This window comes from Haliaeetus albicilla, chromosome 9, assembly GCF_947461875.1.
Source record: "Haliaeetus albicilla chromosome 9, bHalAlb1.1, whole genome shotgun sequence".
Taxonomy (NCBI): Eukaryota; Metazoa; Chordata; class Aves; order Accipitriformes; family Accipitridae; genus Haliaeetus; species Haliaeetus albicilla.
In genome coordinates this window covers 3,439,676-3,451,287 of record NC_091491.1, presented here as the reverse complement: position 1 = coordinate 3,451,287, position 11,612 = coordinate 3,439,676, and the positions used below count along the sequence as shown (strand labels likewise).

The 11,612-nt window shown below is 59.9% G+C and overlaps 1 protein-coding gene across 1 annotated transcript; it reads right to left on the bottom strand.

Annotated features, from left to right (window-relative positions):
* Positions 1–767: 767 nt before the first annotated feature.
* TBX2 (T-box transcription factor 2) lies at positions 768–11,375 on the bottom strand. Its single transcript, XM_069790976.1, has 7 exons — positions 10,375–11,375; positions 9,336–9,603; positions 6,693–6,839; positions 5,387–5,463; positions 5,105–5,274; positions 3,246–3,859; positions 768–2,325 (listed from the first exon to the last, which is right to left on the bottom strand). The coding sequence occupies exons 1-7, from the start codon at positions 10,737–10,739 to the stop codon at positions 1,879–1,881; spliced, it is 2,088 nt and encodes a 695-aa protein (XP_069647077.1). The 5' UTR covers positions 10,740–11,375; the 3' UTR covers positions 768–1,878.
* Between the last annotated feature and the right edge of the window lie 237 nt (positions 11,376–11,612).

Here is an 11,612-nt window from a genome sequence, read left to right as displayed (position 1 = left end):
CTCCTCGCCCGCCGCCCGCAACCCCCCGAGCGGCTCCGGGTGCGGAACGAAGCCGGGGGGGGGGATGTGGGGACACACAGCCCCGGGGCAGCCCCAGCCCCGACGGCACCGGCGTGCCCGGGTCGTCCCCCTCCTCAGCCCCGACGGCGCGGCTCTGCCCGGGTCCCCCCTTCCCCATCCCGGGTCCTCCCTCCCTTCCCCGCCGGTACCGGTGTACCTGAGCGTCTTCCCGTCCCCGCCGGTACCGGTGAGCGTCCCCGCGGACGCCTGCGCACCTGCCGGGGTGTCCGTGTGCCCCCCCGGGGCGGAGGAGGAGGAGGAGGAGGAGGAGGAAGGGCAGGGGGAGAGCCTGTGGGGCGGGCGAAGGCCCTGAAGGCAGAAAAACCCCGACGGGCAGGGCCGGCGGCGGCTCCTCCTCCCCGGGAGTCCCCCCCGCGGTGCGCTCCGACGGGTCCGGTGGTGGTTCACGTCGGGGGGGAACGTTTTTTCCCTCTTTCCCCGTCGAAGCCGGGGCCCGGCAGCGGACGGAGCGAGCACCCCGGAGCCGTCGGGGATCCGCGACCCCGGAGCCGCCGGGGATCCGCGGCCAGCCCAGCGCTGAGCACCTGCGGAGGAGCGGCGGCCCCGACGGGGCGGTGCGGCCGCGGGAATGAAAGAGGCGGGAGCCGGCAGGACTTCTCCGAGTAGGTTTTTGTTGGTTTTTTTTTATTGAAAGATGTGAGAATTCATCAAAACTGAAACAGACAGATACCCGAGTAACCAGCACGTTGCAAATCATGTATCTTTTTTATTTTAAAACAAATATAGAGCACAGTCCTGTGATATTTAAATTTATTATACTTTTTTTTTTGTTCTGGAGTGAAAAATAAAAACCTGAGGTTTATTCCTGCATTCTCTATACCCCGCACTGTAGCGATATTTTAGTTACGTTTTGGATTCATTTTTTTTTTTCCTTGCAAAAGTCCGTTAAAGAATTGAACTCTTAAGTTTCAATGACTCCAAGAATTGTTTTACCGGTGGCACATGATTGTCCTAGAGAACAGGCGGGATAAACAATATTTTAAAACACAGTTAAAGAAACCGATATCTCCTTCAATCACAAAGAGCTAAATAGTTTTCATTTACAATATATATGTTCATGTAAAATGAAAAAAAAAACAAAAAAACAAAAAAAACTTAAATGCGATGAGTTAAACTCTAGATATTATGTACACACCAATGTACAACTCTGAATAAATTAATACCAATTTGCATATTCTGGGATCCTTATAGCTTATTTACACAAATTACCATTTATTTCATAAATATCTGCCCGGGTACCCACGGGGCTCCCCCCCGCCGTACCAGCTCTGCGTGGCAGCGGCGGCTGCCAAGGCGGTTCGTTTCCCATGTTTCGTTTCTTTTTTTTTTTTTCCTTAATTATTTTTTCCTCCCCCCCCTTCCCCTTGCACAGATGAGGTTTTGGCCCCGCTCACCTTCCCGGAGCTGGGGCTGGGGCCGAGGTGGGGGCCGCCCTGTCCATCGGGTGCCTCTGAGCAGGCTCGTTGCCCCCCCCCCTTCCCAGAGCTGCCCAGTGCCCGGAGTGGGGGAGCGGAGGGGCCGGGGGGGTTCCGTGGCCTCACCGGAGCGGGGGGAGCCGCTCCCAGCCCCACAGCTCGGGGAAGGGGGGGGACACGGGCAAGCCCTGCGCTCCCACCTCTTGCTCCTGACTCTGGGGCGATGGGTCCGCTTGGCTGGCGGGGCTCCATCCCTCTGCTCCCGCACCCCCGCTCCCCGTCTGCCCCCACCCCTGGCTCCACAATAAATATTTATACTGTGCTGTACAAAATACCAGTGCTTCTCCGCCCCGCCGGGAGGGCTCGCTGCCCGCCCCGTCGGTCACTTGGGGGACTCCCTGCCGGGTGACAATTCCCGCTGGCTCTCCAGCCCGCTCACCAGTCTCTGGATGTTTTGCAGTTCGTTGAGGGACTCCTTCAGGGAGCCCTTGGGGGAGGCGGCGGGGCGCTGGCTGCCCCCCTTGTGCAGGGGAACCTCGGGAAGGGGGCTGGATTCCCGGCTGCTGCCGGCCTTGGAGCCTTCGGAGCCGGGGTTGAGGCTGGCGGGCAGGCCGGTGGTCAGCAGGTTGGTGCTGGGTGGGATGGTGACCGGGAGCTGGTAGGGGCTGAAGCGCAGGCGGGGACGGCTGCTGCCCAGGAAGGGATTGCGGGAAAGCGGCCCAGCAGCCGCCGCGCTGGTGGCCGGCATGGCCGAAGCGGCCGCCGCGGCCGCCGCCATGTAGGTGTAAGGGTAGGGGAAGAGTCCGCCGAAGGTGGGCATCGGGATTCCCTGCAGAGAGAGAGAGAGAGGGGTGAGAGCCGCGACGATGCTCTGCTGCGTCCCCCCCTCCTGCTTTGCCCCTCGAGTTGCGTCCCCCCGAGAACGCCGAGGCAAAGCTGGGGCACCCCGGTGTTGTCCTAAAAAATCCAGCGTGGGGATATCCCTGTGGGATGGGCTGAGGGAGGGGGTACAGCTGGGGAGCCCCATCTGCCCCGCACCGACCCAGGCTGGTGCTGCTGGGCACAAACCCCAAACCGGCACCTGCCCGGGGGTACGGCACTGCGGGGTCGTGCCCCGTCTCTGCCCCCGTGCCTGCGCTGGGTGTCCCCGTCTGCGCAGCATCGCGGAACTTGACCCACGTTGAAACACGTTGTTAAGAAGGATCGATAAATTAGGGGAGTTTGAAGACATCTTTACGCATTTCACGATAGGGGCTGGGCAAGGCAACACAAGCGCAAGCGTTGCGGGAGCCATTTGGGGGCTGGCAGGGAGATGGGGGGGGCTCCTAGTTGGGGACGGCCAGGTCAGGCAGGACCACGGCTCCTCACTCTGCCCCTGCCTATGGGGGAGCCGTATCAGCTGCAAAAAAAAAATTAAAAAATCAAGATTCCTCCTCAAACCAGCCCTGAGGCCAACCTTCGACACGTCCCCCACGTCCTGCCTGTGCCTCACCAGGCGGCTCGTCAAGGGGCCGAGGGGAGCGTCACCCCCTCGTCCCCACAGGCTGCCGGGGGCAGGAGGGAGGCTGGGGGGCACCAGCAGCTCCTGACCCTGTGAGAGCTGCGCCGTCCCAACTCTGGGGGGATGATGCCAGCCAGGACCTGCCCCGTGCCCCCAAAGCACTCCGTTCGGTCAGGGAGAGGAGAGCCCAGCGCCCGGCTGCGCAGCAGGGATGGGGACGGGGACACGGGGTGGGCACGGGGGCTTACCTGAGAGGCCAGCATGTGCTGGGAGAGGTGGAACGGGAAGGGGGTGGCCGTCCCCGCCGTGCCCGGGGCGGACGAGAGGGCTCCATTCTCCAAGCTTCCCCCGCCAGTCACCGAGGCCAGCAAGTGTCCCATGCCCATGGCGGAGAAGGCGCCGGGGGCCATGGCGAACTGTCCCGGGTGGATGAAGAGGGGCTGCCCGGCGCCCAGGGGGCTGAAGAACTGCTGCCCGTGGAGGCCAGAGAGTGCCAGGCTCTGCAGGTGCCCGGCGCTCAGGTGTGGGGGGCTGTCCGTATGCACCATCAGCGGGGCGAAGGCCTCCTTGCCCAGCCCGCCGCCCTCCGCGTCCTTCTTGCCCGGGTCCGGCTCTTTCCTCCGTCCTTCCACCTTGTCCTTCTCCAGGCCCCGTGTGCCGAACAGACCCTCGCCGGGACCCTCCCGGGGGGACGCGCCATCCTTGGCCTTCTCCGGGCTGCGCCTTTCCTTGCTCCGCTCCTCCGGGCACCGGGGGCTGCTGCGGGGCGTCGCGTCCTCCCCGCCGGGACTGGCCGCCGCCGCCGGCCGTTCCTCGGGCGCCTTCTCCACCTCCGCATCGCTGTCGGCCCCCGGCTTCTCCTCTGCAAGGGGACGGAGGGGCAGAGGGTCAGAGCAGAAGCCCCCAGGGGAGGCGAGGAGCGGGTCGCTCGCGAGAGCCCCGGCGTCGGGGAGAGGTTGCGGTGGCAAAGCCCCGATCGTTATTAATGGGAGAAACTCCTGTCGGGGGGCAGGAATGGGCCCTCGTGCCGCGGTCGCTCTGGGGAAAGGGGATTAACGACAGCAGCCCTGTTGCTCTGCCAAACAGGAAAAACATGTTTGATGGAGGACCAAAATCTATTACGGCATCGCTCTCGTTAGCTGCAAACTCAAAGCGGGCCGCGGAGTGGGGGATGAAGAGGGCGCGGGCGGGTGGACAGCGCTGGAGGAAATGGTCCTGTATATATTTAATTACATGGAGCTGATCGACAGCGCGCCGTGGATTTATTCCAAATGTGCAGGTTGAGGCAGGTTAAAGAGGCAGTTTGAAGGCAAGAAGTGTGGTACCGTCTTTCCTAAAAGGGGCTTTAATTTAAAAAACCCATCGAGCGCTCAGAGGAGGAAGGGGGATGAGAGGCGAGGGGATGGCGAGGGCGAGGGGAGCAGAAGCCCTGCCCGCCCGGCTCCCGCTAAACGAAAAAAACATTTTGGTGCGGGTTAGGTGAAGCTCTGCAGGCTGGGGCAAATATTCGGGGAAGCCTTTGAAAGAGGAGAGGGGTGTAATAAACCCTCCCACCAGCTCGGGGCGGGGGGGTTGCAGTTTTGATGAAGGTTTGCAGGGAATCGGGCTGGTGGAAAGTTTAAAGAGCAGATTGGTAGTGCGGCAAGACAAAACCCAGCATCTAAAAACTGCAATGTGGGAACTGCTAGTTTATTTTCATTTACTAGCTTGAAGCCCTGGAGTTACAACATTTTTTCCCCCTTTCCAGTGTATTAATTCTTTTTTTTTTTTTTTCCCCCAGGGGAGTGCAAGCTAGCCATGAAAGGCAGGGCGCGCACCACCGAGGAGCCGGGCAAACGTGCCTAGCACACGGGCTGCCTCGCCATTTCTTCTTGTTTACGCTTAACGTATAAACAGGAAAACGTCGCAACCCATGAATGCCATTCGCATTTGCTCTGTTCTTGCCCTTTCAACCCTCGGGCTCCTTCGTGCCAATCCCCAGGGGAAAAAAAAAAAAAACCCGGTGGTTTGCCTCTCTGACCCCCCAAAGAAACCGGCACCCACCGGCCCCGAGGGAGCAGAAACCCCGACGTTTGGAGAAATTTGGGAACCGGGCCTCTTCCTTTACCTCTGCCGCTGCCCTTGAGGCGCAGGGGGCTGGGGAGGGCACCCACGGGCGAGTGGAGGGCGTCGCGCACGGCCGAGGGCTCGCAGGACGAGGCGTCCGACTCGCCGCCGTCGCGGTCGGGCTTGCAGGGCTCCTCGTACATCCGCAGGGACGGCAGCGAGAGCTGCTTCCTAACGGGGCGAGAGGTGACGTCGGGCAGCAGCCGGCCTTCCGCGGCTGCGGAGCGGTGGCTGCGCGGGGGGCCGACACGGAGAAAGGGGTAGGGGGGGAAACAGCCCTTACCTCTTCTCCCGCCGGCCATTGCCCGTGTCCCGAAAGCCCTTGGCGAAGGGGTTGTTATCGATTTTCAGCTGGGTGATCTGCGGGGAAAGAGGGAGAAAGGAGGAGGCGTGAAGCCTTGCCCGACCCCCCCCCCAAGGCCGCCGTCGGGGAGCCCGGGGTGCGCTGCGCAGGCTGCGAAACGCGCCGCGGCCCCGCTTTAACACACCGCATGCTTTATTAAAAATGATGCTGAGGTTTGGGCTTGAATTATTAATAGGGTCTTAATGATAGGAAGTTATTTTTCACGGCCCCCCGGAGGGAAGATGGCGACTGAGCCGCGCGGCGCTGGTTAAAAGCTATTCTTATCCCTCCCCGCCACCGGCTTCTGGGGCCGGCGACATTAGGGCGCTCAATAATGCATGGCTCTGCAATACGGCCCCGAGAGAGGGGGCTCGGGAAAAAGGCACCGCTCCGACCCCTCGCCCGGCCGCCCCGGGCCACGGCAGCCCCCTCCCGCTGCCGCCCGACGGGGCCCACCGGCCGGCGGCTGCCCCGCTCAGCTTGCGGCGGGCGAGCAGACAAAGTGCTCTTTAATCGATTGTGACTCTTCGCCATAAACTTTACGAGGGAAACAAGCCCACCAGGACCCTCAGACGGAGCTGTCAATTAGCATCAGCAGCCAGGGGTGGAGGTGGGGGTCAGCTTTTGGGTTAAAACACACACGCATCCACACATAACCCTTGGAGGGGGCCGGCGGATGCTCTCCGCTCCCCACCGAGCTCCCCCGGCTCTGCCGCTCGCAGGGCAACACTCGCTAAATCACGAAAGCAACTAAAATTAGCTTCTCTGGGTCTATTTTTTCGGCGCTTCCCGAGCCCAGGGCACCTTCTGCGTGAGGCTGCCCCGGCCGCTGCGCTGCTCTCTGCAGCCTGGGCCCGCAGCAGAGGCTCCCACAGCCCGGGAAAGGTGCAGTGAAGTCCAAGAGGAAATTATTAATAGTAATAATAGAAATGCTAATAATAGCATTAGTATTAGGAATACCAACAGCAATACCAAGAGCAACAGCAATAATAGCAGCAGTACGAAGGGTGCCTCCTGCTCTGAGGGCTTGGGGCTTAACCTTCCTCCTGGTGCCGCCTTTTTGGTCACTCTCCCCAAAAACATCCTCGGGCGCGCACGCATACGCAAATCCACCCTACTAAGGGGTAAGGGATGGGAGAGGGGTGAGAGCAGGGGTAGGTGCAGGGACAAGGGGTAGGGAACGGGCAGGGGCAGGGACAGGGCAGGAGGGGAGGGCAGGGAGAGGGCAGGGGCTGCCCGGCCGTACCTTGTCGTTCTGGTAGGCAGTGACGGCGATGAAGTCGGTCTCGGGGAACACGTAGGTGCGGAAGGTGCTGTAGGGCAGCTTGAGGATGTCGTTGGCCCGGACTATGTGGAACCTGGGTTGGTACTTGTGCATGGAGTTCAGGATGGTCTGGGTGGGCGAGAGAGCACAGCCCGCGGCTGCCGTCAGCCTCACGGTCCACGTTACGCACGCATCTAGCTATCTCCCTAAAAAAAAAAATCCCTTTTCTCCCGAAAACAACCCCCCCCAAAAAAAAGATACACAAATTCACCGTGAGGAAGGAATGCCGGCGGATGGCAAAGAGGGAGATTTCTTTTTTGTTGTTGTTTATGCCATTGCACGATCTGCCCCCGCATAAGGAGGTCAGGGGAAGGCAGGCACAGCAGCATCTTTGCGGGTGTTAAGCACGGCAATAAAGCAGCAAGAGGGATCTCCCCGTTTTATTACAACCCTGCAAACGCGAGGCGAGTTTTCGACACGTTTCTCACCGCTTTTCCTATTTCCGTCCTTTAAAAAAAAATCAAAAATACACTACCTCACCACCACAAAAAAATAATGTTAAAAAGCCTCTCGATTTGTGTCGGTGGCGGCAGAAACCCGTGCCAGCCCCAGCCAGCTCCTGCGACGTGAAAGGAGCGTTTCACCATGAGCCATGTTAAATTTATGTCTCGGAGCAACGCTGCAGAAGGAACAGACATTTTTTTTTTTCCAACCAGGTGTCTGAAAGCCTCGCCAACACTCAAAGCCATTCTCTACCTACCCTCTCGGCTTTTTTTTCGCGTGTTGTTTGTTTTTTTTTTTTTTCCCCAAGAAAAAACCCAAATTCACCGTGATTTGACCGAGGATTTTCGGAAGCGGCTGAACCCCCCGAGCCGCGCCCCGGGGGCCGCTCCGACCCCCTGCCCGCACCCGCACGGCTTCCCTGCCCGATAGCGATTAAATAATTCCCCAACCTGCTGTGGTCGGGCTGAAATGCAGTATTCACCGCCCGGAATTGGTAGGGGAACGGCGAAAGCTTGAGTAATTATAGTCAAATAACGTCGGCCAAATGGCTAAATAATTATCACTTCATTTCGTTTTAGAAGGCAATAAAAAAAAATCCCCCTTTTTTTAACCCCAGCAATAATCACCTGCTGACGAACTGTCGGATCGCTATTATATTGATATCATCTAGACGGGATTTATTATGAAAATGGTGCAAAAAGTCTCATTCGGGCGTGCAAATCTGCATTCCTTTAAAAAAAAAAATAATCATCCCTCTCTGACCAGATGGGCACTGGCTAAACCCTCATCTCCCAGATTTAACACAGTCCGGATTTTGGACAACGACAGATACCAGAAATCTTTAATTGAAGGAGGCAAACCGTTAAAAACGCTGAATCAAACTAGTTTTTCCCCCAGTATAAAAAAAAAAAAAAAAGGCTATTTTTTAGACTCCCTCTCTATCGATTTACCTTGCTGTCTATAAATAACCGTGCAATGTATTATTTAACAAAGACGCTGTTTCCTGCCTTAAGAGAAAAAAAAAAAAAAGGAAAAAAAAGAAAAAGAAAGAGAAAAGTTACCCGGGGAGCTGCTGAGCTGCTCTCCCCACCTGAGCGCCGTGTCCCGCGGCTGCCCCACGGCTCTGCCGCCGCTCCGCCCGCCTCGGCTCCCCGCTAATTACCGTATCACCAACGCTGGACGATGAACTTTCCCTTTATCGCCCTAAATGCTTGTCCAGAGGCTAGAGATAGCTGGCTTGGGCGCTGTGATTTTTTTCTCTCTCTCCCCCCCCCGCCCCCCTCCGTGCATCCACGCAGGATCACGCTCCCCTCGCGTTTGGACCGTGCTTTCTGCGGATCTCTGCAAACTGCCAACACGCTTGGGTTTCTTTCTTTCTTTCTTTTTCTGTCTTTCTTTCTCTCTCTCTCTCCCCCTCCCCTCCTTTGTTTGGGTTCTTAGGCGGTTTTGGCTTTATTTTTTTTGTTTTGTTTTACCTCCTTTAGCTGATGCAGATATGATCATTAGGGAAAGAAATACGGCCTTTCAGAAGCAGCCGGTGCGGAGCCGTGCCTCCCAACAGCTCCGCTCCCTGCTCCCGGCCACGGAAACCCAGCGCAGGTGCCGATACCTCCAGCTCCGCTCCCCCCCGGTCCGGCCCGGTCCGCCCCGTCGGGGCTGCCCCTCGCCGCATCCCCCGGCCTCGGCCCCGCACATCCACTCCCCCCGCCGAATCCCGCTCCCCGCAGAGCTCCGAGGGCCGGGGAAAGGCGACAGGACAGGCCGAGGAGGCCGGGAGGGTCGGGGATACGGGAGCCAAGGGGAGCCTGAGGCTGCCCGCAGCCCAAATCTCCCTTTCCCCCCCCCGGAGAGCGGGGAGCTGCCCCTCGGGGCCGGGCAGGAGCAGGGGCCGGGGGGCTGCGGGATCAGCCAGGCCACCGCAGGGCCCGGCAAGGCCCCGCCGGCCAGCCTGGCCCCGGGGGGGGAGAAGCCGGTAAAACCCAGCGGCTCACCCCCCCCCGGTAGAGCAGAGCCGGGTAGCCCCGGCACCGGGCAAACCCCACGCCTGCCCCCGGGGTCCCCGCTCGGGGTGGTGGACGTCCCTGCTCGGGGGGCTCCGCTCTGCCCCGCAGCCTCACTTACAAAGCCGTGCTTGTCCGAGATGTTGTTGGTGAGCTTGAGCTTGTGAAAGGCAACAGGTTTGGCCATCCACTGCTCCCCCGTGGCCGGGCTGTCGGGGTGGATGTACATGCGCTTGGGCATCTCCGGGTCGGCCTTGCCGGCGACCATCCAGCGGGAGTTGTGGAACTTGTACCGGCAATCGTCGGCCGCCACTATATCCATCAGCAAAATATATTTGGCCTTCTTGTCCAGGCCGCTCACCCGCACCTTGAACGGGGGGAACATCCTCCTGCGGAGAGACCCAGAGCGCTACAGGGCTGCGCCCGCCCGCCCCGTCGCCGAACCCCCCGACGGCCGCGGCCCCGCCGACCCCCCGACGGCCGCGGCCCCGCCGAGCCGCTCCGCACCGCCCCGCTCCGGGGGCTGCCGCTCCGAAACCACCATCTTTTAGTTCAGCTTCACCGAGGATTTCCAGCCTTTCTCCCGTCCCGCTGCTCCGCTGCACCCGCCGGGGGCAGAAAGCCGGCCGGGGGGGGTGTGGGGAGGGGGCAAGCTCCAAAATCCCATGCCGGGAAATAAATAAGGGGTGAAAAAGCATCCCGGCTTTCACCCCGTTTTCCCTGCCCTCCGACCAGCCGCTCCGCTCGCCCAGCACCCGGGCAGCCCCCGCCGCTGCCCTCCCCCGGGACCGGGGGACACGGGGAGGACCGGGGACGACCCCCGGCCGCGGGGCAAGTTTGGCAGGAGGGAAGGGAAAGGGCGAGAAGCGGCGTAAACAAAATGCAGCGAGGGGTTACGGGCGCTCAATTAGCGCGCCCAAATTTCATTTGGGAGCGGGCTCGGAAAAAAAGTAATAATTGGGGGGGGGGGCAGCTCAGAGGGGCGGGGGGGGAATACCTCCGAAAAAACTCCAGGGATCGAAAGTCCCCGCGTTAATTCCTCGGGGAGGATTTGGCGAGCACCGGGGGGGGGAGCGGGATGAAACGGAGGGGCGAGGGCGCTGCGCGGCCGCGCAGGTGCGGGGCGGGTTCCGCGGGGCTGCGCGGAGCCGGGCTCTTACCTCCCGGATTTGGTGATCACCATCTCGGTGCCCAGCTTGTGAAACTGGTCCCAAAGCTCTTTGGCTTCCAGCGTTACTTTGGGGTCGTCTTCGACCTCCTCCTCGGGTTCCAGGCTCTTGAGCGAACGCAGATGGGCGGCTTGATGGTGATGTCCCAGGGCCGAGACGTGCAGCCCGGCCTCGGCCGCCCCGGCCAGCCCGGGGTCCGGCATGGGCTTTGCCAGCGCCGCCGGAGGCAGAGCCAGAGCGGGGAAAAAGGAAGGTTGGGCGGCTGCGAGGAAAGCGGACATGGGGAAGTCGGCCGGCCGGGGTGCGTGGAAGGGGTGGTAAGCCATGGCAGTCCCTGGGAAGGCTGGATCTCTCATCGGTGCATCCACAAATCCAGGAGAAAAAGAGGGATTCCCTTTACAAAAAAATGCGCGTGTGGGTTGGTTTTTTTTGTTGGTTTGGTTGGTTTGGTTTTGGGGGTTTTTTTCCCCTCTCCTGCCCAGCGAACTCGCTCGAGTCTCTGGAAGAGGAAGGAAAATCAACAACACACACACAAGAAAAAAAAAAGCACACACACACACAAAAAAAGCCGAAAAACAGCGGAACTAGATCTGGAAAAAAAAAAAAAAAAGAACAAGAAGAAAAAAAAAAAAAGAGGCAGTTCCCGGCTCCTGGGACTCCCGGTCTGCGGAGGGGAGACAAGTAGGTCCTTATTTTTTTGTTGTTGTTGTCGCAGCGAGGGAGAGCGAGCGAGGGAGAGAACCCTCCCGGTAAAGTCCTTCCCGGCACTAAAATAGAAACAAAAGCCGGCGCGGGGCTTGCGCGGAGCGGCCGCCCTGGCCCTCGCTCACACCCCCGCGGGCCCGGGCTGCGCCCCGGCCCGGCTGCGCGCTCCGCGGACGGCGCTGGGGCGAGGGCTGCTCATGGCTAAAGGAGCCGGAGTGGGAACGGTTAGATCTTGTCCTGATCTCTGTAAAACTGTGACTATCTCACATGTCCTTCCTGCTCTGATCCGCCCGCTAATGAGCCAAGCCCCCTTGATTGCTGATTTTACGCGTTTCAGACCAATTGTGGATCTGCATAGGCGTGGTTTTGACAGCTCCGGCCAAGCTCCGGGGCGCGGGGAGGGGGGGGGTAAAGGGGGGGAGGCGGCGGAGGGAGGGAGGAAAGGAAGAAGGGAAAAAAAAAAAAAAAGGAAAAAAAAATAAAGAAGAAGGTGTCGGAAGCATCGGCAGTAAGAAAACATGTCA